At 48.4% G+C, this 27836-nt stretch overlaps 1 protein-coding gene across 2 annotated transcripts in view; it reads right to left on the minus strand.

Moving 5' to 3' along the window:
- The window catches only part of ASAP3 (ArfGAP with SH3 domain, ankyrin repeat and PH domain 3), a 58116-nt gene extending 31544 nt beyond the window's left edge, over positions 1–26572 (minus strand). Inside the window, exon 1 of one of the 2 annotated variants that reach the window (XM_064363447.1) lies at positions 26398–26572. In XM_064363447.1, the coding sequence (XP_064219517.1) occupies positions 26398–26526 (129 nt within the window). In that variant the 5' untranslated portion in view covers positions 26527–26572. The remainder of the gene's footprint in view (positions 1–26397) is intronic. The other variant, XM_064363446.1, reaches the window with a different exon arrangement.
- Positions 26573–27836: the final 1264 nt, after the last annotated feature.

Raw genomic sequence — 27836 nt, forward strand, 5'->3', positions numbered from 1 at the left:
AAGGCAAAACTACAGAGACAGTAAAAAGATCAATGGTGGCCAGGGATGGGGGAGGGAGGTGGAACAGGAGAAGCACAGAGGGTCTGTAGGGCAGGGAAACATTTCCATATGATGCTATAATAGTGGATACATGGAATTATACATTTGTCCAAGCCCACAGAATGTACAACACTAAGAGTGAACCCTAATGTAAACTATGGACTTTTGGCGAGGACGTGTCAATGTATAGTCATTGACTGAAACAAATGTGCCACTACGGTAAGAGCTGTTGACAGAGTGGGAGGCTGTGTGTATATGGGAACTCTATGTACTCTTGCCCAATTTTGGTGTGAACCTAAAACTGCTCTAAAAAATAAAGTCATTTGTTTTTAAATTAAGAAAAAAAGGGGCTGTGGTGTGGTGGCTCACGCCTGTAATCCCAGTACTTTGGGAGGCTGGGGCAGGAGGATCGCTTGAGCCTAGGAGTTTGAGGCCAGCCTGAGCAACATAGTGAGACTCTGTCTCTACAACAAATAAAAAATTATCAGGGCATGGTGGCACATGCCTGTAGTTCCAGCTGCTCAGGAAGCTGAGATGGGAGGACTGTTTGACCCTAGGAAGTCGAGGCTACAGTGAGCTGTGATCATGCCACTGTACTCTAGCCTGGGCAACAGAGCAAGACCCTGTCTCAAAACCAAATAATAATAATAATAATAATAATAATAATAATAAAAGAAAAGAAAAAAGGAGAATGCAAGGGCACCCTCTGTCACCCCTTTCTTCTGGCTACAATGTGTTTGTGATGTCTAGAGCTCAGGTAGCAATCCTGGACCAGGAGGTAGAAGCCATTTGTTACGTCTAGCAGAGCAACAAGATACCAGCCTTGTCCCTAGTGATTAGGAAATTACTCTAGCAGCCCTGGTCTACTTATCTGTGGACTTCTTTTATATGATTGAGCCACGGTTATACCGGGTATTCTGCCACTTGTGGCTGAAACTAGCTCTAACTGGTACAGGGAGGCAAGTCACCTGAATCACTCACAGACTGTTTTTCGATGCCCTTGTCAGTCATCTATCAGGAAATGGCTTTCCAGCCAGATACCATTCCCATCCCTACTGCTCTTGGCAACCAAGTTCACATGACTATTTATTCATTTGACTAGTTATTGAGTGCCCGCCACACCCTGTATGAAAAAGACACAATCTCAGTTCTCAAGGACATCATCATGTAAGGGAAGAAAAAGCCATTCTAAACAGACACTTATCATACAATGTGGTGAGGGCTGCGATGGAAAGTTCCTGGAAGTCCAGGGAAAACAGAGTCATGTCTGCTTTGAAGGAATGGGGAAGGCTTCCCTTAAGCTGTGCTGCTTACCTCTGGCCCCTGGACAGGCAGAAAAGAGACGGAAGAGACTGCACTGTGAGGTAGAGGGGAGGGAGCACTTGGTATAAATGGTAGGACTGCCAGGAAGGGAGGCTTGCTCTAGGAAGAATGGGCAAGGGGAGGAACACAGTTCTTCCATTCGTTCATTCATTCATTCATTTCAACAAGCATTTCTTAGTGACTGTTTCAGCCAGGCATAGTGCCAGATGGTGGGGACACATAAGATATGGTCTTTTCCTTCAAAAGAACCACAGACTTAAGAACATACAAGTGCCCAAAGGGAGACTGAAAAGGGAAAAGTTCTAATTACTCCTTTCTCAAGAAAACATCTGAAAATCATTCACACTGGGGTATAAATGACTGATAATACCTATCTCATGGTATAATAGGGCTCAAAGATTTAAGCTAAAGAAATACAGTTTTTTTTTTTAACCCACCCATCTGCAGATGGATAAATTTAGGGTTTTTTCTTTCTTTTTTTTTTTATTTTTTGAGATGGAGTTTCGCTCTTCTTGCCCAGGCTGCAGTTCAGTGGCACGATCTCGGCTCACTGCAACCTCCACCTCCCAGGTGCAAGCAATTCTCCTGCCTCAGCCTCCTGAGGAGCTGGGATTATAGGCGTCCGCCACCACAACCAGCTAATTTTTGTATTTTTAGTAGAGACGGGGTTTCACCATGTTGGCCAGGTTGGTCTCGAACTCCTGACCTCAGGTGACCCACTCATCTCGGCCTCCCAAAGTGCTGGGATTACAGGCGTGAGCCACCATGCCTGGCCAGAAATTTAGTTTTAAGGAGAAAATTGATAGTAGCCTGGGAAAAGGAGGGTATCTGGGGAAAGGCAGAGAGGTTCCAGAGTGCTATGATGAGTTAGTAGCTAAGATTCTAGCCCCAGCTTCTCCAAAATTATGTCCCTCGGTGACACTAGCCCAGCTAGTTCTCTAAACTTCCTCTCCTTTAAAATATATATTTTTTAAATATGGGGAAAAATTCATTCTCTGCTTAACTCACAGAATTACTCTGAGTCTTAATGAGATCACAAACATGGCAGTGTGGCAAAGCTTGAGGCAACTGGAAAATATGAGTATTGTTCTTATTGTGGTTTGTTTTCTGCCTCTGTGTGAAATCAGCCTTCATTCCCCATGAGACTGGATAGATTAAGGAAAAGCCGGGTGTGGTGGCTCTCTCCTGTAATCCCAGCACTTTGGGAGGCCAAGGTGAGAGGATTGCTTGAGCCCAGGAGTTTGAGACCAGCCTGGGCAACAAAGTGAGACCCCCATCTATACAAAAAAAAATTTTTTTTTTTTTTTTTTTTTTTTTTGAGACAGTCTGGCTCTGTTTCCCAGGTTGGAGTGCAGTGTCATGATTTCGGCTCACTGCAACCTCTGCCTCCTGGGTTCAAGTGATTCTCCTGCCTCAGCCTCCCGAGTAGTTGGGATTACAGCCTAATTTTTGTATTTTTAGTAGAGATGGGGTTTCGCCATGTTGGCCAGGCTAGTCTCGAACTCCTGACCTCAAGTGATCCTCCTGCCTTGGCCTCCCAACGTGCTGGGATTACAGGCATGAGTCACTGTGCCTGACCATCTACAAAAAAAATTTTTTTTTAATTAGCCAAGTGCTTGACACACACCTGTAGTCCCAGCTATTTGCGACGCTGAGGTGGTAGGATCCCTTAAGCCCAGAAGTTGAGGTTGCAGTGTGCTATAATCATGCCACTGCATTCCAGCCTAAGTAACAGAATGAGACCCTGTCTTAAAAAAAAAAAAAAAAAATCAGCCTCTGGGTTCAGTGGGCCCATTTAATCCCTGATAGTCATCGATTCTCAAGGTGGGCAGCAGCATCATCCAGTAACTTGTTAGAAAAGCAAATTCTCCAGGTGAATCAGAAAATCTGGAGGTGAAGTCCAGCAATCTGTGGTTTAACAAGCCTTCCAGGTGATTCTAACACATGCTGAAGTTTGGGAATTACCATTCTAATTCTCTTCAGAGATGCAGTACATCATCACTATTAAAAGTATCGGGCTGTCCATAAACTACCTGGATTTGAATTCCAGCTCCATCAGGTACCTGATGTGACCTCTCAGTCCCTCAATTTCCCATCTGTAATATGAAGATGATAATATTTCCTACCACACAAGGTTGATGGGGAGAGTAAGTAAATTCTATAGGTAAAGTGCTTGGAATACCATCTAATATTTGATAAATAAAACTGATACCTACTTCAAAATTAAATTGAATTTGGTTTAGGAATTTCTCAACTTTCATGAATTAAACATGTCTCCCCACACCCCCAACTCCATGTTGATCCACCACAGGTGGAGAGGGACCACAGCAGACCTCTGCCGCCTGGCAAGGGGAGTGCAAGCAGCATGTCCCAAGTGCCTCCTCTGTGAAGCCTCATTACTTGTCACTGTCTTGGTCATTCTTTGAGGAAGGCATTGCCATTCCCATTTTAAAGATGAAGCTGTCAGGGGGAGGGACAAGTCCAAGTCACACAGTGATGAGCAGTGGCAGAACTGTAATTTTTTTTTTCTTTTTGAAACAGGGTCTCACTCTGTCACCCAGGATAGAGTACAGACATATGATCTTGGCCCACTGCCACCTCTGCCTCCCAGGCTCAAGCAATCCTCCTGCCTCAGCCTCCAGAGTAACTGGGATTACAGGCACATGCCACCATGCCCAGCTAGTTTTTGAATTTTTAGTAGAGATGGGGTTTCACCATGTTGGCCAGGCTGGTCTCGAACTTCCGACCTCAGGTGATCCGCCTATCTCAGCCTCCCAAAATGCTGGGATTACAGGCATAAGCCACTGCACCTGGCCCAGAGTTATAATTTAAACCCAGGACTGGCCAAATCCAGGGCCAATGTTCTTTCCCCATCTCTAAGCTGCCCCCAAAAGGTTAGGGGGCACAGCTTCTTTGATCCTGGGGCTGGATCTGCCTCCAAATCTAAATCCCCATTCCACCACCTCTACCATATTCCTTCACCATCCCCGCAGGCTTAGGAGAGGGAGAAGGCAGGGCACAGAGGGAGACCTGTCCAAGGAAAACAAGGCTGACAGCAATGGTGTAGGCCCTGAATAAAAACACTCTACAGGATGTCCTACTGAAAAGAAAACGTATTTGTTCAGGCTGGCCTCAGAGAGGATTCCCAGGACAGAGAGGTGGAAGTTAGGGAGACAGAAACAGATTTCAGCTCAAACAGGGGACATTCCTGAGGAAGAATAAGCTACCGCTAAAGGGAGTGAGCTCCCCGTCACTTGAAGTATTCAAATACTTCAGGTGCTAGAGAGTGATTTAGACACTGGATTTTGGAGTAGAATGGACAGTTATTTAGATTTCATTCAAAGCTAAGAGTCAATGGATCCATGCAAAAGCCTGGAAGTCACTGGCAAAGGTGGATGAAACACATCTGAGTGTGAGAAATACGTGTGAACTTGGAAAGCTCACTGAAGTCCTTTGGGCAGCCTTCCCTGGCTGGCCCTAGACAAGGCCTAAATTCCAGCTGCTGGCACTGCCCTTTGTGTCCCCTACCCTGACCCAACCCACACACAGGGACACACACACACACACACACACACACACCCCATGCTCTGGCTCTCTGGTTTGTGTTCTCTGCAGGCAAAAGACCACAGATGGCAGCACTAGGCCATGCCCAGCTGCCCTGCCTAGAAGGGCCTTCTGCATGCCCCCGTCCTGGGTCAGGATTCATCAATAGGACCCATTCTTCATTCCCATGGTTTCTCAGAGCCAGCTATGGTTACCAAGGCAATTCAGCCAACGGGGCAGAGCTGCTAGAGCTAAGGCCTTGGGAGATGCAGATTACATTTCACCATCAGATATTAATTCTTTTGGACCATTATAATATAGTGCATAGGCATCACTTCTGTGTCATCCCATGACCATTACAGTCATTATTATTATTTTTTTTTTTTTTGAGACAAAGTCTCGCTCTGTTGCCAGGCTGGAGTACAGTGGCATGATCTCGGCTCACCACAACCTCCACCTCCTGGGTTCAAGCGATTCTCCTGCCTCAGCCTCCAGAGTAGCTGGGATTACAGGCATGTGCCACTGCACTCAGCTAATTTTTTGTATTTTTATTAGAGACTTGAACTTCCAACGTCAGGTAATCCACCCACCTCAGCCTCCAGAAGTGCTAGGATTACAGGTGTGAGCCACGGTGTCTGGCCCATTTCAGCCATTATTAATCAATCACAGTATTTTCCCCACTGACTATGGGTTTGGTTCAGCATTCTGTTAAGATGGCTCTTCAGGTAGCCTCTACCAATTAAACTAGAGTTGGCACAGGAGATGAAAACCATTTTCTATCTTTGCTTTGGACTGTGGTGTTGCTCCTTGAGAGACCAAGTCACAGAACTTTAGAGATTATCTAACATTACCTCCTCATTTTACAGATTGCAAAATAAAGGCTCAGATGAGTTTCTTGCCCCAGGTTTCACTGGAAATGCAAACAAACTAAGGAATAAATACAAACTAAAACTTGCATAGAGTTTTACAGTTTGTAAGGGAGTTTGACACCCACCATTTAAGACTCACAGCATCTTAATGGGGCAGTCATCGTTTTTGTTCCCATCTGGCTGATGAGTCAGTGAGGCGCAGAGCAGTGAAGATCGTTGCCTGAGCTCACACAGCCAAAACGTGGACCTGGGAACTAAACTGTTAAGACGCTAACTGCCTTGTTCATTTCCAGCCAATGGCCCCGACCCTGGAGGTCCATGGTGTTACCAGCAGGACCCTCTGAAGCCACACTTACATCATGAGCACTACCGACAAGTACAAAAATGTTTCACAAATTAGTTTGACCACATTCCAAATATGTGCAGCTCTATGATTAATAAGACACAAAACTCTAAAAAAAAAAAAAGTGCACTGTGGATGCTGCAAAAAAAAAAAAGACACAAAACTCTTTAAAAGCATTCTTGAATTCATGGTGGCTTTTCTTCTTTCCCATATTTCTCAATCAATCAATCAATACTAATAATCAATCAATACTAACAGTATAATGATTTTCCCACTGATGTGGGAAAATCAGTGAAACTCCAACACTGAAAAGGAGTTTTCCTGTGAGGTGGCTGAATCCTGGCTCTTTGGTCTTTGACTCCAATGTCCACAAAGATGATTAAGTTATATGTATTACATATTAAGCATGATCCTTAAAATACAATATCTTAATGAGCAAACCAAGTTAAATATTTAATAAAATGATAAAGTACAAAAAACAAAAAACACCCAGAGCTTCTCACTTCTAGATCCGATTACCAATTTACAGAAAATGCAGGTCAGGTATAGTGGCTCATGCCTGTAATCCCAGCACTTCGGGAGACCCAAGTGGGCGGATTGTTTGACTTCAGGAGTTTGAGACCAGCCTGGGCAACATGGCGACACCCTGTCTCTACAATAAATACAAAACAATTTGCCAGGCATGGTGGCACACACCTGTAGTCCCAGCTACTTGGGAAGCAAAAATAGGGTATCACTTGAGCCCAGGAGGTCAAGTCTGCAGTGAACTCTGATCGCACCACTGCACTCCAGCCTCGGCAACAGAGGGAGACCCCTGGTCTCAAAAAAAAAAAAAAAAAGAGTGGGGCTATAGATGAAAAAATAAGATTAGCAAAATACTGATGATTGTTGAAGCTGGGTTATTCTACTTTCATGTATGTTTGAAATTTTTTGTAATACAAATTTTTTTTTTTTTTGGAGACAGAATCTCACTCTGTCACCCTGGCTGGAGTGCAGTGGTGCAATCTCGGCTCACTGCAACCTCGGCTCACTGCAACCTCCACCTTCAGGGTTCAAGCGATTCTCCCGCTTCAGCCTCCCAAGTAGCTGGGATTACAGGCATGCACCACCACACCTGGCTAATTTTTGTACTTTTTTAGTAGAGACGGCGTTTCACCATGTCAGCCAGGCTGAAACTCCTGACCTCAAGTGATCTATCTGCCTCAGCCTCCCAAAGTGCTGAGATTACAGGTGTGAGCCACTGTGCCCGGCCGAAGTTTTCTGTAGTCCAAATTGATAAAAGAAGGCAAAGGGTTCTTATATTCAGAAAAAATGGGAACTACTGCATTAAATTACTTGAAACTAGTCCTTGACACCTTGGTATATTGAACAGATCCCTTTTCTTTTCCTTTAAGGACAGGGTCTCGCTCTGTGACCCAAGCTAGGGTGCGGTGGCACAGTCATAGCTCATTGCAGCCTTGACCTCCTGGCCTCAAGCAATCCTCCTGCATCAGCCTCCTGAGTAGCTGGGACCACAGATATGTGCCACCACATCTGGCTAATTTTTAAATTTTTTGTAGAAACAGGGTTTCGCCATGTTGCCCAGGCTGTTTTTGAACTCCTAAGCTCAAGCCATCTGCCTCCTCAGTCTCCCAAAGTGCTGGGATTACAGGCATGAGCCATTGTGCCTGGACCTGGCTAATTTTTAACTTTTTGTAGAGTCAGGAGTCTTGCTATGTTGCCCAGGCTCATCTTGAACTCCTAGCTTCAAGGGATCCTCCTGCGTCAGCCTCCTGAAGTGTTGGGATTACAGGTGTGAGCCACTGTGCCCAGCCTGATCCTTTTTCAATAAATGAATGACACAACCTTTCAACAAGAGTGATGGGATGGGAGTGTGGGGTCTGGGAGAAACAGGCCTTAGGAAGGCCAGAGGGCCTGGAGCCCAGGGCCAAGGGCAAGGACTTGGGGGAGGGTCCTTGAGAGCAAGGAAAGAATGGGCTAAGGCAGCACCTGCTGACTCAATCTGCTAAAAGCATCCACTAAGTGCCATGGCCTAATTGCAGAGGGCACAGAGCAGAAAGGACAGGGTGTGGAGTGAGGAGACCAAGTTCTATTCCTGGTCCAACTCTTTATCAGCACTGTAACCCTGAGCAAGTCCCCAGCTTCTCTGGGCTACAGGATCCCCACCTGCAAAATGGAAAGATAGTCACCACTGCTTCTGCCACTTCCCACTGAAAATTAAATCATATAAAAATGGGGCATGTCTGTAGCCTGTGCAAATGTGAGCTGTCCTATGTTCCTGTCATGCTCTAACTTTGCTTTTTCTCACCCACCAACCCAACCACCAGATCCAGAGAAAGGCAGGGAGCTCCACAGAGCCCTTCCTGGGTGGCTGGCAAGGAAGGGGAAAGGGTGGCCCTGAGAAGCATTTGCTAGCATCCGACCTCTGTGGCAATTCCAGCTCAGCTCCACTCCCTCAAGGTGACCTAAGGGCCTCTTAACAGCCATCTACTCGGGAATCTCAATTCTGGAAATGTGCTCCTCTCCACTCTTTGGGGCAGAAGGAACTGGTGTAAATTCTCTAACAGAGTCACTGGCACATAGTAGGAGCTTGTACCTTACTGTACACTAGGCCCTGTGCAGGAGCTGGGGATCAAGGGATGTTGGGCTCAGGCTTTGCCCTCAAGGTGTTCACAGCACAGTGGGGGAGACAGAATATAGGTGAGGGTGTGCTTGCTAAGGGCTGAGGAGGTCTTGGCAAACCCGGAGCAGGAGAGAAGCTAAAAGGAACACCCACTCCACTCCAGGATGAAGTGATGCTCCATCAGCGCCTTAAAAATAAGGAGACATTGGTGAAGCAAAGCAGGAAAAGGGAAGATGCCTCTAAGAGAGCAGAGACACCTCCGTGAAGTTCCCAGGGTAGGAGCACTCAGCATACTCGGGGAACAGCCAGGGCCAGTGAGGAAGCAGTAAGAGTGAGGCCTCAGGCCAGGTGCGGCAGCTCATGCCTGTGATCCCAGCACTTTGGGAGGCTGAGGCGGGCAGATCACGAGGTCAAGAGATTGAGACCATCTTGGCCAACATGGTGAAACTCTGTCTCTACTAAAAATTCAAAAATTAGCCGGGCATGGTGGTGCGCACCTATAATCCCAGCTACTCAGGAGGCTAAGATAGGAGAATTGCTTGAACCCAGGAGGCAGAAATTCCAGGGAGCCAAGATTGCGCCATTGCACTCCAGCCTGGGCGACAAAGCAAAACTCCACCTCAAAAACAAATATACAAAAAATTGGCCAGGCGTGGTGGCATGCGCCTTCAGTCCCATCTACTCTGGAGGCTGAGGCATGGTAATCACTTGAACCCAGGAGGCAGAGGTCGTGGTGAGCCAAGATCATGCCATCGCACTCCAGCCTGGAGACAGAGCAAGACTCCGTCTAAAAAAAAAAAAAAAGAGTGAGGCTTCAGGGCTAAGCAGGGCCTGAGCTGACAGCTGGGAGACCAGGCTAAGAAAAACAAGAGCACAGCAGATGCTTCTTTACCAGTGCCAGGCTTTCTTCTCTGCACTTAACACACTTTGTATTATATCATTTAATTCTTTCAAAAGCCCCAGGAGATTTTACAGATGAGGAAACTGAGGCCCAAGGAAGTTATGGCCTTTGCCCAAGCTCACACAACAAGTGCTAGAACCTAAACTGAAACCAACAGTCTAGGCATAGTGATTCATGCCTGTAATCCCAACACTTTGGGAGGCCAAGGTGGGAGGATCACTTAAGCCCGGGAGTTAGAGGCCAGCCTAGGCAACATGGTGAGACCCCCATCTCTAGACACACAAACACACACACACACACACACACACACACACACACACACACTCTCTCTCTCTCATTAGCCAGGCATGGTGGCAAGTCCCTGTGGTCCCAGCTACTCAGGAGACTAAGGTGGGGCTGAGGTGGGAGGAACCCTTGAGCCCAGGAGGTTGAGGCTGTAGTGAGCTGTGATTGTGCCACTACACTCCAGCCTGGGCAACAGAGCAAGACCCTGTCTCAAAAATAATAATAACAACAATAATAAATAAATAAACTCAAACTCAGGCAGTTGGGCTCCAGAGTCCATGCTTTTAACCAAACCTCTAGGTTTTATTCTATAAATGATGGGGTGCTCCTGAAGGGTTCTGAACAGGAAAGTAGTTACTTGGTAATTCTCAACATAGAAGGTTTAACTCCAGGGCTCAGCTGCAGATCCATGTTCAAGCGGGACAAAGCCTTGTCCCCTAGGCATGACAGGGTGATGGGAACACAGCCCAGCCCTGGCCCAGAGCAGATCACTCAACAGGAAGGACTCCGATTCCAAGCTCCCAGCATGAGTCTATTATTAGCATGAATTCAACTACCTACTGCCCCACTCACTGACTGCTCACTTTGGACCAGGCACTTTGTGTTTGTTACCTGGCCTATTCCTCCCAACAACTCTGTGAGGTAGTTATTATCCTCCTGACCTTACAGATGAGGAAACTGAGACTGGGGTAGGTTAGGCAGTTTGCTCAAGGTCATGTAGGAAGTTCAAAGAAGTTCAGAGCCCTCTGCCTCCAGAGCCCTCTCTTGCTATCGCACTAAAGCAAACCAATGAGCTAAATCCTCTCTCTCCGAGCCCCAGTCATCTCTGTAAGGATTGCTGTGAAAACGAACTGAGGTAATGTTTTTTCTAATGGCAGATGCTAGGCATCTTCAGAGGCGCCACAGAAACATTCTGAGAGAATGGCCTTCTACTGCATGTAGAACAAGGCCATAAGACCAAGAGTCCTGAACTGGGAAGTGCTGAACTTTAGGGCTGTCTCTGCCATTAAGCCCTGTGCCTCTGAGCAAGTTCCTTCCTCTTTCTATGCCTCAGTTTCCTCATCTGTCCAGTTTTGAGCTAACAGACATGAGCTCTAAATTCCTTTCCAGCTCAAAGTGCTGGGACTCAGTTGAGGTTAGTCATACCCTACAAGGCTGCTCCAACCTCAGCCACCAGCAGGAGCGAGCGAAAGACTCCAAATGGTTTTCCTTTGGATCAGGCCCCACCCCCAACATCTGAGAGTTCAGGCTGGTGCAGAAGAGGGTGCCAGAGGAAGGCAGTACTCTTTCCAGCCATCCCTCTGCCTCATCCATGCCAAGGTGGCTCTTGGTCCTGCTTGCCCCTGCGGTGGCCACACTGCAAGGCCTGGGAGCCAAGACCCAGGACCAGCCCCAGTCCTGGCCCTGGCCCGCAGTGTGACCTGGCCAGTCTCCTTCCTACCCTGAGCCTCTGACTCCTCTTCTGGAATGAAGCGTTTGGGTTGTGACAGTGAAGGCTCCTGTCTGCTCTGACATTTATTATTTCAGGATCCTTTGGCCTCTTGCTGTTTTCCTTCCTGCACTGCTGGAGCCCGTGACTGGCCGTGTGCCCCTTGGTCAGGCCTTTGCAGACGTCTTCCCAGCCTGGGCACCAGTCCAGCCTCGCCAGCTCAGCCTTACCGGCTGCCCCTTGTGGGGTGGTGGGAAGCGGGGAGGAAGAGGGGTTGCAGGAAGGGAGCCACGCCCTCAATGTATGCTGAGGCCTCTGCAAACCCCAAGTTTCCTGGCTGGGATTTTCCCCGGGAGATTGCTTGTCAGTGATGAGCTAAGAGAACAAGAACTTTGCTGGACTAACCGCCAAAGGTTCCTACCCAACCCCTGGCCCCAAGCCCTGAATTCCACCCAACCCTAGGGGAGAACCTGGCCTGCCCTCTTGGACAGAGCAGCAAATGGTCCCTCCCACCTTCTGGGTTCCCTTGTTGGCCAGGATGAATCTTTCCCTGCCCCCAACTTGGGCTTGCTATCCATCACTGATCCCTTAAAACCAGCCCTATTGAAGTCTTGGCAATTTCCTAAATCTGCCAAACTGTTTCCAGCCGCCAGATCTTTGCTCACGCTGCTCCATCTGCTTGGAGGGTCCTTGCCCCATTCTGTCCAGTAAACACTTCATCTTTCCCTACTCAGCTTACAGGTCACCCCCTCCCCACCACAACAGAACTGATCCCGCTTGCCTTTATTCCGTGCTGTGCCCACTACAGGCTTTCATTAGAGCATCCTGGCCCTTATTTACCATACATGTTTGATCTCTATAGGGCTGAAAACTCCAGAAAGGCAGGGGATGGCTCATTTACCTTTGTATCTGCAGTACTCAACATAAGGCTCAGGATAAGAGTGTCAATAAACACGTGTGGAATGAATTATTAAATGTATGAATACATATTAGCAAGGTCCAATGGCAACAGAGAAAAGAGAGCAAGGGTTAAGAACTCTGGCTTTCATGTCATACTGTCCTAAAGTCCAAATTCTGGTTCTAGTCCTCTTAGCTATGTGACCTGAGGCAAGTGACATAGCTTCTCTGACAGACGTTCCCCATCTGTCAAATGGCATAATAACAGCATCTATCTAATCGGGTGGAACTCAATCAGGCATTTAAGCACATAGCCCAGGATATGACACACAGAAGGGGCTCCATGGTAGCTATTCCTGCCCAGCAGACACCTTCTCTGTATCCAAATAACTGGACAGGCCCTGTGTTATGATGTGTTAATATCTGAAAAATGCTTAGAGTACTGCCAGATGTGTTTGTCATTCCTATTTTTACCGTTTTTTAACACAACCCAGACAACATGGATGAACCTTGAAAACATTATACTAACTGAAAAAGATCAGACACAAAAGGCCATATATAGTAGAATTTCATTCACATGAACCATCCAGCATAGGGAAAGCCATAGAGACAGAAAGGTGCCAGGGGCCAGGGAGTAACTACTAATCAATACAGGGTTTCTTTTTGGAATGTTCTGGAATTACATAGTGGTGATGACTATACAACATTGTGAATATACTTAAGGCCACTGAATTGTACATTTTAAAATGGTGAATTTTGTGTTCTGTGAATTTTACCTGAATGAAAATAAATCAATTTAAAAGCAACCTAAGGGATTGTAGGATGCAGCCAGGACTGAGAATTGCTAGGTAGCCTCTCAGCAAATGTTTTGTTTCGTTTTTCTAGAGACAGGGTCTCGGTTTGTTGCCCAGGGTGGTCTCAAACTCCTGGCTTCAAGTGATCCTCCCACCTTGGCCTCCCACAGAGCTGGGATTATAGGTATGAGCCACTGGCCTCAGCAAATGTCTGACAAAGAAATGAACAGATGGGAGACAGCAAAGGACAGAGCTGAGGGAAGACCCTGCCTTGTCCAAAATCAGGCTCAGCTATTCATTCCCCAACACCTCCAAGGTACACAAGAGTTATCTTTTTGCTCTGGTGCCAGGACTGTACAGATAATCTCAGCACTCACTCGTGGTTAATTACCTCATCCGTATTGCAATTACTTTCTTATTTTCTCTGTATGTTTCCTGATCTCTTTAAACTACCCCGTGTGCAGGTATACTTGTGTTCGTAGCAAGAAGGAATTTTTAAAAATTACTAAGTACCTGTTATGTGCTAGGTATATGCTAGATTTTTTATGTGTTATCCCCTCAGACAAACCCATGAGATAGTTATCATCATCCCTAATTCACAGATCAGGAAACCAAGATTCAGAAAGGTTAAGTCATTTGCCCAAGATCACACACTCAACAGGAATGCAATCCCAAGTCTGTTTGATTTTAGTTACTAGACTCTTAGCAGACCTCAGCCACATCCCTGTATGCTATATAGGTTGTCAATCAACTTTTCACGGCAGAGTCCTTCTGCCACCCAGAAGGGGACCTTGTCTAGTTCTCTCCATGCCCTCAGGGCCTGCCTTTGTACACAGCAAGTGTTCCGTAAATATGGCTTAATAGATTACTAACCTGTGGTGGGCATGCAATAGCTCACAATAGTTTTCACCCTGACTGCTCATCGGTTACCTGGGAACTTCTAAACTGCACACTTGCCCAGGCCTCACCCTGGGAGATTCTGATTCAGTGGGTCTGGGTGTAGCCCGTGGCAGCTGAGAGTCTTAAAAGATCTTTCAAGGTCTAAAACCAGTCAAGTTAGAGAACCTTCAGCAGCTGTTCCCAGCTCTGCCTCCCATGTCCTCCAAAGCACCTCCTGTGACCTTGGTGAGACGGAATCACAGTGTTTCCAGAGCCCTACCCTAGAGACACATTAGCCACTCACTGTGAGCCTCTGCGGGTCTCACTGCCTCATCTGCCCCGGGGCCAAGCTCTAGGCCTATCAAAGGGACCTTCTAGCAGCATCTGTCTGAGAATATGATCAAATTGCCTTCTGGGAAAGCACGTTCCTTCTGCTCTGACCTACAGTACAGTTTCTGCCCCCAAATCTGCCTGTCATCTGTCTCCTTGCACCTCAGTGGCCAGAAACAGCTGAACACTAGGCAAGGAAGTGAGCACAAAATTTGGGGAGAGAAGACTTTGAGAGATAGGCTCAAGGAAGACAAATCTGGGGAGAGAAGGAGACTTTGAGAGATAGACTCAAGGCTGACAACTCTGGGAAGACCGTCAGCCCCTGTGCAGAGGCTGCTGGTCAAGAGGAAGCTGGCTCAGTGGAGTCGGGTCCCAAGTCCATCCTAGAAAACCCTGCTGATCCCAGGGCCCTAGCCACACCCTATGTCTCTGCTCCCCTTCTCAGAAGAACTTCTCATCTGCCCCCTCCTCAAATCAGTCCAGGCTGATGTGGAGGGGAAAATAACATTAAATCTGCTCTTTTTTTTTTTTTTTTTTTTGAGTTTTGCTGTGTCTGTAGTGGCATGATCTCGGCTCACTGCAACCTCCGCCTCCCGGGTTCAAGCCATTGTCCTGCCTCAACCTCCCGAGTAGCTGGGATTACAGGTGCCCGCCACTATGCCCAGCTAATTTTTTGTATTTTTAGTAGAGATGGGTTTTTGCCATGTTGGCCAGCCTGGTCTCAAACTCCTGACCTCAGGTGATCTACCCACCTCGGCACCTCGAAGTGCTGGGATTACCGGTGTGAGCCATAAATCTGCTCTTTCTTTTTTTGGATGGAGTCTTGCTCTGTTGCCAGGCTGGAGTGCAGTGGCGTAATCTCAGCTCACTGCAACCTCTGCCTCCCAGGTTCAAGTGATTCTCCTGCCTCAGCCTCCCAAGTAGCTGGGATTACAGGCACACGCCATCACACCCAGCTAATTTTTGTACTTTTAGTAGAAATGGGGTTTGACCATGTTGGTCAGGATGGTCTCAATCTCTTGACCTGGTGATCTGCCTGCCTTAGCCTCCCAAAGTGCTGGGATTATAGGTGCCCAGCTCATAAATCTGCTCTTAAGATTATCAATGACCATGTTGCCAAAGCCAAAGGCTGTGTCTCTGTTGTTGTCTTGTTTTACCTCTGGGCATCTGTGCAGCATCTAACAGAGCCGAGCACCCCTCCCTCCTCGGAGCACTTCTCTCCTTGCTTCTGAGGCAAGGCACTGTCTTGATTTCCTTCCTTCCCCACTGGCAGCCCGTTCTTGGCCTCCTTTATCAATTCTTCTTCCTATCCCAATCTCTTGATACTGAGGGTCCCCAGAGCTTGGGCCTGGGCCTTCTTCATTCCTCTCTCCAGGTGATCTTGTCCATTCCCACAGCTCTATTTTTTTAATTATTATTATTTTTTGAGACAGAGTCTCATTCTTTCATCCAGGCTGGAGTGCAGTGGTGCAATCTCGGCTCACCGCAACTTCCGCCTCCCAGGATCAAGCAATTCTCCAACCTCGGCCTCCAAATAGCTGGGATTACAGGTGCGTGCCATCATGCCCGGCTAATTTTTTGTATTTTTAGTGAGACAGGGTTTCACCATGTTGGCCAGGCTGGTCTCAAACTCCTGACCTCAAGTGATCAATCCCCCTGCCTCAGCCTCCCAAAGTGCTGGGATTACAGGTGTGGGCCACTGCACCAGCCCCTACAGCTTTAAATACCAGTTCAAGCAATGGGTGCAAATGTGGTTCAGGCAGCACTTGCACGGGAATTTCCAGGGTGTTGGTTTAAATGCAGATTCCCATACTCTCGCCCATGCTGGCAAACCTGCTATCAAGTACATCTGTCATCGTGTGCCAGTCTGGCACCTGACCTCCTTCCTATGTCTGGGGACTTCCTTGCTGCATAAGTCTTGGCAGAGCTTGCCTCCTATAAAAGCTGAAAACAACAAATTCTTGCTTTTCCAGCCTCTCTTATACCTAAGCTCAACCAGTCAGAGACCCTCACCACAGACTTTGAATCAGGAGCACAGTGGAAGATCCATTCCAATGCTAGTGGCAACAGCAGCAATGGTGCCTAGTGTCCAGGGGACAGTGACACAGGTGATGGCATTTAGTCTGTGGCAGCAGTGTCCTGCCAAACTGGCTCGGTGGCATGATTTTGGCTTAGATCCTACCTGCTGCCCCGGCCCCAGTCTCCCAACTTCCCAGAAATTCTGTGAGCTACTGAACATTCCCTTTCAGTGAAGCCCTTTTCTGCTTAAATCAACTCAGGCTGGTTTCTCTTCCTTGCCATAAAAAGCCTAAGATACCTCCACTGAATCATACTCTGGGAATGACGCCAGGTGATTCTGACACAGATGCAAGTTTGAAACCCACTATCTTGATGCTGGCAGCTCTCAAATGTGTATCTCCATCCCGCTCCTTTGAATTCCAAACTCAAATACCCAGCTGCCTTCTTGACATCTCCACTTGCATGTCTCAAGACCTATAAAGATATACAGAGGCCCAATTGGCTCATGCTTATTAGTAATCCTAACATTTTCAGAGGCCAAGGCAAAATGATCATGTAAGCCCAAGAGTTTGAGACCAGACCAGCCTAGGCAACACAGAAAGACCTCATATTTACCAAAAGAAAAAACAAATTAGCTGGATGTGGTGGCATGTGCCTGTAGCCCTGGCTACTCAGGAGGCTGAGGCAAGGGTATTGCGTAAGCCCAGGAATTCAAGGCTTTGGTGAGCTATGATTGCACCACTGCATTTCAGTTTGAGCAAAAGAAGGAGACCCTGTCTCTAAAAACAAAAAATTAAAAAAAAAATAGAATTCTTGATTTCCCCCCAAACCTGTTCCCCTGCCAGATTTCCCCTTCTCGGTATATGGCACCCTTCCATCAGACATTTAAGGCTGGGCACCTGTAATCCCAGCACTTTGAGAGGCTGAGGTGGGAGGATCATTTGAGGTCAGGAGTTTGAGACCAGCATGGCCAACATGGTGAAACCCCGTCTCTATTAAAAATACAAAAATGGCCGGGCGCGGTGGCTCAAGCCTGTAATCCCAGCACTTTGGGAGGCCGAGGCGGGTGGATCACGAGGTCAAGAGATCGAGACCATCTTGGTCAACATGGTGAAACCCCGTCTCTACTAATACAAAAAATTAGCTGGGCACGGTGGTGCGTGCCTGTAATCCCAGCTACTCAGGAGGCTGAGGCAGGAGAATTGCCTGAACCCAGGAGGCGGAGATTGTGGTGAGCCGAGATCGCGCCATTGCGCTCCAGCCTGGGTAACAAGAGCGAAACTCCGTCTCAAAAAAAAAAAAAAAAAAAAAAAAAATACAAAAATTAGCTGGGTGTGGTGCCACGCGCCTGTAGTCCCAGCTAGTCAGGAAGCTAAGGCACGAGAATCACTTGAATCCGGGAAGTGGAGGATGCAGTGAGCCAAGATGGTGCCTCTGCACTCCAGCCTGGGCAACAGAGCGAGACTCCATCACAGACAAACAAAGGAATTTGGGACCCATTCTTGAGTACTCCCCGCATGTACTCCATCAACAAATCTTGACTGCTTATAAAACACTTCTACAATCTGTGCACTTCTCTCCTCCTCCACCAACCATGACCCTATCTACGCCACCATCCTCTCTTCCCTGAACAACTGTATGGCCTTCTTGGGTCCTCTCCTGGCCCCTCCAATCTAGTCTCCACTCAGCAACTGATATGATCTTTCTAAAATATATACTGGATTCTGTTGCTTGCCTGTGTAAGAAATAAAACTGATGGCCGGGCACGGTGGCTCACGCCTGTAATCCTAGCATTTTGGGAGGCTGAGGCGGGTGTATCACAAGCTCAGGAGATCGAGACCATCCTGGCTAACATGGTGAAACCCCGTCTCTAATAATAAAATAAAAAAATTAGCTGGGCATGATGGCATGTGCCTGTAGTCCCAGCTATTTGGGAGGCTGTGGCAGGAAAATCACTTGAACCTGGGAGGCGGCAGTTGCAAGGAGCCGAGGTCATGCCACTACAATCCAGCCTAGGTGACAGAGAGAGACTCAGTCTCAAAAAAAAATAAAAGAAAAGAAAAAGAACAAAAACTTAAACTTGCTAACTTGCTACAAGGGCCATCAAGCTTGAATACGGCCTCGCCACTGCCACCCAAAATCAGCTGGTGCCACTCTCCCCTTTGCCCATCTTGATGCTTTTGCCCCTTGGGCCCCCTTTCAGGGTCACACATACTTCAGCTTCTTTACTGCCTCAGGGCCTTTGCCTAAGCTGTCCCATCCATCTCAACCACCCCCATACCATTATTCTCTATGAATGCTCCTTTTTAGTTTTTTTTCCTTTGATTTATTTGTTATTCAACCAATATTTTCTGAAAACACACTATGGTTCTATGGTAAATATTAGGGACACAACAGTGAGATTAGTTTCTATTCTCATGGAAGTCAAAATTTATTGACAAATTACATCTTAACAAAATTATTTTTTTTTTTTTTGAGACAGAGTCTTGCTCTTTTGTCCAGGCTGGAGTGCAGTGGCGCAATCTGGGCTCACTGCAACCTCTGCCTCCTGGGTTCAAGCGATTCTCATGCCTCAGCCTCCTGCATAGCTGGAATTACAGGCACACGCCACCACACCCAGCTAATTTTTGTATTTTTAGTAGAGGTGGGTGGGATTTCACCATGTTGGCCATGCTGGTCTCGAATTCCTGATCTCAGGTAATCCACCCACCTTGGCCTTCCAAAGAGCTGAGACTACAGGTGTGAGCCACTGGGCCTGGCCTAGATCTTAAAATAATTTTACAAATAAATGCAAATTTTATCTATAACGTGTGCTACAAAGGAGAGCAATACAGTGCAATTGGGGGCTGTGCCAGAGTAAAAGTGGAGAGGCCAGTTAGGAGGCCATTGCCATGTTCCAGGGGAGAGGACAGTGGCATGTTCTGGGGTAAGGATACGTAGAGGCAGGGAGGCAACAGGTACTTAGAAGGTAAAACTGATGGCCGGGCACGGTGGCTCACGCCTGTAATCCCAACACTTTGGGAGGTCAAGGCAGGCGGACCACAAGGTCAGGAGATCAAGACCATCCTGGCCAACATGGTGAAACCTCGTCTCTACTAAAAATATATATATATATAAATATATATAAATTAGCTGGGTGTGGTGGCGTGTGCCTGTAATCCCAGCTACTTGGGAGGCTGAGGCACGAGAATCGCTTGAACCCAGGAGGTAGAGGTGGCAATGAGTCGAACCACTGTACTCCAGCCTGGCGACAGAGCAAGACTGTCTCACAAAAACTAAAAGAAGGTGGCCGGGCATGGTGGCTCACGCCTGTAATCCCAACACTTTGGGAGGCCGAGGCAGGCAGATCATAAGGTCAGGAGTTCGAGTCCAGCCTGACCAATATGGTGAAACCCCGTCTCTACTAAAAATACAAAAAAAATAGCCGAGTGTGGTAGAAGGCACCTGTAATCCCAGCTACTCAGGAGGCTGAAGCAGGAGAATCGCTTGAACTTGGAAGGCAGAGGCTGCAGTGAGCGGAGATTGCTCCACTGCACTCCAGCGACAGAGCAAAACTGTCTCAAAAAAACAGAAGGTAAAACTGATGACCCTTGGTGCTGAGGGGCACATGTGGAGGTGAGGGGATACACCACTCACTGTGAAAGGAACACTGGAAGGGAACCTGGGGGAAAGTCATGAGTGTGGTCAAGTGAGCAGTGGGACATGAGGATCTGGGCTACAGGTAAAAATGTGAGTCACCTGGAGATGGGTGGTAACTAAAGCCACATGTGTGGACAAGATTCCCTGAAGAGATGAGGACCCAGAACAAACCTCAAGGAAGGCCTTGACAAGGAGGATGAGTCTCTGTGCCACTTAGTACAATGAGCAATTTCTGACTTATTCGTTCTTTTTGTTTGTTTTGTATTGTTTTGGAGACAAGGTCTTGCTCTATCACCTTAGCTAGAGTGCAGTGGCACCATCATAGCTCACTGCAGCCTCAACCTCCTGGACTCAAGTCATCCTCTCACCTCAACCTCCCAAAGTGCTGGCATTACAGGCATAAGCCACTGCACCCGGCGTGACTTATTCGTTTACCTGATTAGTGTCGGGCTTTGCCAGAAGACTGTAAGCTCCACAGGGCAGGGACTATATCTCTTTAACTGAGCAATGCATCTGCCCAATGTCTCATACAGGGCCTGGCATGGAGCAGTCCCCAGGCACTATGTTTGCAGGGCCAACTTCACCCATTCCTTGAACAACATGATTGGGTCCACTGGTCCCCACTGCCCAGCAAAAAGTCAGAATGCTTAATTGGAATTCAAGACCCTCCAAGTCTTGCTGCATCCCCTTAGCCTTCTAATCTCATCTTTTAAATCTTTTAAACTCCTATACTGTCTGGGCGCGGTGGCTCATGCCTGTAATCCCAGCACTTTGGGAGGCCGAGGTGGGCAGATCACCTGAGGTCAGGAGTTTGAGATGAGCCTGGTCAACGTGGCGAAACCCCGTCTCTACTGAAAATACAAAAATTAGCTAGGCATGGTGGCGAGCACCTGTAATCCCAGCTACTAGGGAAGCTGAGGCTGGAGAATCACTTGAACCCGGGAGGTGGAGGTTGCAGTGAGCCGAGATTGTGCCATTGCAATCCAGCCTGGGTGACAAAAGCAAAACTCCATCTCAAAAACAAAAAACAAAAAAAACTCCTATAACTGAGTTTTCTAAATGGGTTCTTCTACACCCGGGAGTATGCATAAATGATCTAAACCAGGGAGGTACAGAACAGGATGTGCACAGCACCTCTCCCTAGAACCTGGACTGTGTCAAATAAAGAGGAATCGCCATGGACACTTCTGAGGGAACTTTCCAGGCCCTGTTCCTCTTCTCTGAAAAGTGCCCCCTCCCACACGGTAGGTCTCTATGGCCATGTTTACCCTGCCTGTCACTATCCCTCCATGACCTCTGCTGATGAAACCAGGGGTAGAGACCTAGCTACTGGAACCAATCCAGAAGCTGGGCTGGGCTGTCAACCTCTGCCAGGAGCTTGGAAGTGGGACATGAGACTAGCTCAGTCTTGTGTCCGGTTACCTTTAGACACTGGCTCAGTGAGGACATGTGAGCATGGGAGCTGTGCTTTGGGACCTGTGTGAAGATGAACGAGCAAAAGCACTGATCAGATGTGCAGAGAGAAGCAGAGGCAGGTGAGAACAAGAATGATGAAGGAGCTGCCTTAGTTCCTGACAACTTCCCAGCCTCCAGTTCCAGGCCCTGGCGAGGTGTACTTTTACCTACTGCCCTTCAGTCCCATGAGGCACCTCTAGTTCTTTAAAGCAAATTTCCCTCAATCTCCTTGCCTGATGATCAAAAAACAAACAAATTTCCCTCCAACAGAAACAAGCTTGACAGGGTTTATGTTTCTTGCAAATAATCTCTAAGATTACACAATTTTAGCACTAAAATACAGACACATTACAAAGCAAATTGTAAAATTCACAAGAATATTAAAAATTAAGAAGGAAATCCTTTCTAAAGCAAGATTCAAAAAAGCAAAAGTCACAAAGGAAAAGAAATATGTGACTCCAAAACAATTTAAACTGTGCATTGTAAGACATGATACCGATTTAGGTAAACATTCCCCCAGCCACTCCCCTTCCCCCACTGATAATATATTTTCCATGAGGACATACATTGGGAAGCATGTACATTTCCACAGCAATTACCCCTGGGGAGAATAAAGGAATTGAGAGAATTGTTCATAGGCCTTTTCTGTTATGTTTTAAATTTCTTAAAATTATGCCCTTGTAATCCTACCATTTTTGGAGGCCGAGGTGGGCAGATCGCTTGAGCCCAGGAGTTCAAGACCAGCCAGGCAACATGGTGAAACCCCATCTCTACAAAAAATACAAAAATTAGCTGGGCACCTGTAATCCTAGCTACTTAGGAGGCTGAGGTAGAAAAATCACCTGAACCCAGGAGGTTGAGGCTGTGGTGAGCCATGATTATGCCACTGAATTCCAGCCTAGGTGACAGAGTGAGACCCTATCTCAAAAAATAATAGGTCAGGCACGGTGGCTCACACCTGTAATCCCAGCACTTTGGGAGACGGAGGTGGGTGGATCACGAGGTCAGGAGTTCAAGACCAGCCTGGCCAAGATGGTAAAACTCAGTCCCTACTAAAAATACAAAAATTAGCAAGGCATGGTGGCAGGCTTCTGTAATCCCAACTACTTGGGAGGCTGAGGCAGGAGAATCACTTGAACCCGGGAGGCAGAGGTTGCAGTGAGCCGAGATCACGCCACTGCACTCTAGTCTGGGCAACAGAGCAAGACTACATCTCAAAATAAATAAATAAATAAATAAATAAAATAATAAATTATGCCCCTTGTCCAATTAAAACTTTATACACACACACACACACAAAACAAGACTTTGAAGATCTCCTATTTGTGGCAGACTGCTTCATTTGAGACCTACTGGGGAATAAGTGTCCACTATCAGTTTGAGGCACACGATACAATGTGAATTCTTAGCTCTTGCCAAAATGGCTTACTTGGTTCCTAACATGCCCTCTTCCCACCAGTCTCTGAATTCACTCCCTTGTCCTCTCCGCTAAATGGGGTTCATCTATCCTTCCATCCAGAAGTGTCACCTCCTCCAGGAACTTCTCCCTGATTGCACCAGTCCTTACTGCTCTCTCCCTCTCCTGCTCCACTTGCCTCTTATGGCATTGACTGTACCTTTTTCTGGGGACTCAGGACAAACTCCTGGGGTTCTTAGTGATCTCCTTGTAATAGGCTGCTTCTCCCTAGTCAGTCAGCAAATCAAAGGAGCATCTTTATGAACTTAGCATCCTTGATGTCCATAGAGATGGCACAGAGAACTGGACAGAGTTCAGGCAGAGCACAGCAGAGTCAGAGAGACCCACTATGTGATACAGGGCATTTGCCTTAACTGCCCTAGGCCCAGTTTCACCTGTTGTTGTGAAAATCAATGAGATGATGGGCATAAAGGGGCCCAAGACAGGAAGAGGCTGTTTGACGTAATGACTATCTTAATATACTCCCTCATATTTGCATAGTGTTTCATAATTGAAGACAAAAAACTTTACCAGTAAGGTAAGCAGGGAGTGATTATGATATTCATTTTAAGGATAAAATAACGAGGTTCAGAGAAGTTACATAGGGAGGACAGACAGATGGACTTTAAAAGGAAAGAGAATAGGACCGGGGTTAGAATATATGGGTAGAAATGCTAATTCTTGGCCAGGCATGGTGGCTCACACCTGTAATCCCAGCACTTTGAGAGGCCAAAGTGGGCGGATCAGATCACGAGGTCAAGAGATTGAGACCATACTGGCCAACAGGGTGAAACCCCATCCCTACTAAAAATACAAAAATTAGCTGAGTATGGTGGCTCATGCCTGTACTCCCAGCTACTTAGGAGGCTGAGGCAGGAGAATCACTTGAACCGGGAGGCGGAGGCTGCAGCGAGCCAAGATCACACCACTGCACTCCAGCCGGCAACAGTGTGAGACATCATCTCAAAAAAAAAAGAAATGCTACTTCTTCCACTACCCAGTCCCAGGAGCTTGGACAAGCCTGTTGGCCTCTCTGGACATCAGTTTGTCCATCTTATCTGAGAGAGTTTGTAGCTGATCTCTACGTTAAAGGGGTCCCTCAGCCCTGACATTCTAGTGATATTCTAGTTCCGTGTGACCTGCCAGGGTCCTTCCCAGCAGGACTGTACAAAAGGGCTGCAAGTCCCCGAACAGGGTCCCTACTTACTCCCAGGAAACCAGTCGGAACTGGAAGATTTGACTTACGAATCAGTTGCATTTTGATTCAGTCAAATAGAGCTTCAAGCCTGGGGGTGGGTTAGTCATGCTCAGAACTGGGGGAAAAAATTGCAGCATCAAACTACATGTAAACACAATATAATCGCGAAATCTAAATGCAAATGCAAAACCAAACAGGAAACCTCAGGGAAGTCTAATCCAAAGGTCAGACTAACTTTTTGGGCCCTGAAATGCTGAAGAAAAAAGCTGTGTTTGGGTGCCACAAGCCTTTCCGTTGTAACAGTGAACCTCTGCGTGCACCAAACCAAAAATCTGAAGGCAAAGGAGGATGGGTTTGGGGCATAGCTGAGCCCTGAACGGAGCTTGCTGCAGCCTCCAGACCCAGCCTAACAGCCCCCTTCCCAACACACACAGTGCTTACACTTACACAGTCAGACAAGGCCAGATGCATGGGCATAAATGGGCATTTCTGTCCATGGAGAAGATTCATATTGGAGCCCCTTCTCCTGCTCTAAGATTCTAATGAACAACCTGGAGAGGAGGGTGAACCACGAAATCCCTAAGAATGCGGATGGCACTGACTCTTCTGGGTCATGAAATGCGAGGCTATGAAGACAAACCTCAGGAAGCTCTCCAAAGGATGGGCCAGACAGCAGTGTTCCCTGTGAGCCTCCCAGTAAAATATAACCCACATCCACAGGCGGTGGACTCTTCTTATTTTAATAAAATATGTACCCCTACTATGCGCAAAGTAGTAGGCTAAGTTCTATGAGACAAATGAGACAAGGCTAGGCTCTGTGAGACAGATGAAGACAAAAGAGACCCAATCGCTGTCTAAAGAAGTCTGCCAATTAACCTGATGATAATAATTCCATTTATCAAGAGGCATGGGCCTGCGTGGTGGCTCACGCCTATAATCCTAGCACTTTGAGAGGTCAAGGCGGATAGATTTCCTGAGCTCAGGAGTTCAAGAACAGCCTGACCAACATGATGAAACCTCGTCTCTACTACAAATACAAATATTAGCCGGGTGTGGTGGCGCACTCCTGTAATTCCAACTGCTTGGGAGGCTGAGGAATGAGAACTGCTTGAACCCAGGGGGCAGAGGTTGCAGTGAGCCGAGATTACACCACTGCACTCCAGCCTGGGAGACAGAGCAAGACTGCCCCCCAGAAAAGATGCATGCTTTATTTACATTGTCTCATGTAACACAGCAGCTCTGTGAAGTACACATTATTACCCCATTCCACAGATGACAGAACAGGTCACATGCCCACGTTCACCCAAATGGCAAATTGCAGAGCCAGTGTTTGAACACAGGTCTGCCTTCCCCAAAGTCGATGCTCCTTTCACAATCCCCTAACACCCTTACAAAGTGATACAAACAGACTCCGCCATGGAGGGTCAGCCTGCCAAGAAAGAAGAGGAGGAGAGATTTCCCGACACTGGCCTAGGGTGTTATGAACTACTGAGCTTTGTATCTGCTGCACAGTGGGTGCCCAGTACACTTAGGGTGAAGGGTGGAAGGCTAGAGCCGTCGCTGAGGTCCAAACACCACCCAAATTCAGGGCATCCTTTGGAGGAGAATTGCAAAACCACATTACTCTCTGTTGGACCAAGGCCACGGGGTGTCTGCCCTAGAATATTCCCCGCAGAGGAGCAGGGGAAAGCCGCAGCAGGTTCAAAGAAGAGAAATGGAAGGAACTCCAAAGAGCATGGGAATGGGGTGGGGCAGCCTGCAAGGCCGAAAGAAAAGGCCTGGGACGCTTTGCTGGGAAAGACAAAGAGGAGAGGGGAGGGGAGAGGAGACAATAAACTTGCCAACAGCCGGGCTAAGGTGAACCCCGGCTCCTGGCGCCTTCCCATCCGCATTCATTCCACAAACTCGGGCCAAATCTTCGAACCAGCCGCAAGGGGGAGGGGGCCTCCCTGCAGCCTGGAGGAAGAAAGTTCAGGACTGAGGCGGGAAGCCTGCTTCTCAGAAGGGGAGTGACTCGGGGCGGGCGGGGGCACACTTGTGGGCTCCGAAGATGAAAACGCAAACTGAGGCTGGAAGGCGCTAGGCAAACACATATGTGACGAGGCAGTCACGCGGGGTACTTGGGGTACCTCCCCCGACCTGTAGAGTTTGTCTTCGAAGTGACCTCGAGGACCCCCAAAACGGTCCCTCGGGCCTCCCCGCCGCCTCGACGGTGAGGACGCAGCTGTTGAAGATGCGCTCGGTCCTCCCAGACCTAGGGAAGGAGCAGGTTTCGGGGCGCGGTCTGAAGGGCCGTCGCAGTTCGGGTCACGCCTGTGGAGGTCAAGGCCAGGCCAGGCGCCGACCCCCGACCCCTCCCGCCTCGGCCCCCTCACCTCCTCCCGCGCCAGCGCCGCCCCCCGGCACCGGGACATCTTGGCGGCGAAGGCGGCGGCCCCAGCCGGGGAGCTGAGGTCCTCCGCGGTGACGGCCAGGAACTCGGCGACGCTGAACTGCTCCGGCATGGCGGGCGCGGGCGTGGGGCTCCCGGAGCGGGGCGCGGGGGGCGCTGCGCCGTTCCGCACTGAGCCGGCCTCACAGCCAGCCGGGGGTGCCTTCCCCGCCTCCGCACGCCCCGCCCCGCCCCCGACCTTCCAGCCGCTCTCCGATCCTCAGCTGGGACAGCCCCGCCCCCGGTCCCTCACCGGCCTCCACGGCCACGGCCCCTGCCCCGGCCCCACACCACCTCAGGCCCCGCCTCCGACTAGCCGTCCCGCCCCCGGCCTCACGCCGGCCCCTTCGGCCCCGCCCCCAGCCCGTCAACGCCTCCGCCTCAGACCACGCCCCCTGACTCGATGCCCCGCCCCCGGCCCCCGTCGAAGTTCCCCTGCCTTCCCCCAACCCTGCCCCTCCAAGGCTGTGTCCCCTTTCATCCCTGTCTGGGTCTCTCAAATCCTCCTCCCTCGCACGACCCAGTCTGCCCCATCTCCGCGCTCCGTCCGAGAGGTCCCTGCCTCTTCCTCCCTCCTCTGCTGATTTGTTCCGAGTACCCCATGACCTCGCCCCTTCTGCCCTACCCCTCAACCCGCCTTCCCCTTTCCCCACAGCCCCCCCAAGTCTCCTTGCCTCGCTCCGCCCCAATCGCCCCGCCCCTCCCTTGCACCACACGCCCAGCTCTCAGCCTCAGCTCCGCAAGCATCCAGGGACTCCCTCCTGCTAACCCCCGCCGCCCCGGGAATGTGTGGTTCGGGGCCTCTGGCTAGCTGTGTGACTCGGGGAAAATTACTTCTCTCCTCGGAACCTCAGTTTCCTTGTCTGTACAATGGGAAACCTGATGCCTGCTTGGTTGTGATGTTGCGAAGAACCGAACACGTGCGTGTGCCAGTTCCCTCTTACCCGACCGTCGATCACACCCATGCCTTTATCTTCCTGCGGCACCTGCCTTTCACCCCTTAACCTGGCTCACCATCCTTTGGGGCGGATGAGGGATGGGGTTCAGGATAGAAATCCACTTAGGTTTAGTTTTGAGGCCTGAGGTCCTCCAGGGAAAAGTTCTCCAAGTAAAAAAACCAAGAAAGCACTGCGGCAAGGAACATTGGTTTTGGGAGTCAGAGGAACTTAGATTCCAATCTTGGTTACTTTGGATAAATTGCTTGCTCCTCTAAGCCTAAATTTCCTCCTCTTAAAATGGTCTCATGGTATTTTACCCCACAGGGCGGCTATTGAGAGAATCTTTTCTTTTCTTGCACAGAAAAGAAAAACCAAAATCCGGGAAGATATGCGCTAAAATGTTACTAGCTGAAGACATTATGAGTAATTTTCTCTTCTTTTGGTG

This window comes from Aotus nancymaae, unplaced genomic scaffold (genome assembly GCF_030222135.1).
Source record: "Aotus nancymaae isolate 86718 unplaced genomic scaffold, 86718_ANA_hifiasm-v0.15.2.pri h1tg000053l, whole genome shotgun sequence".
NCBI lineage: Eukaryota > Metazoa > Chordata > Mammalia > Primates > Aotidae > Aotus > Aotus nancymaae.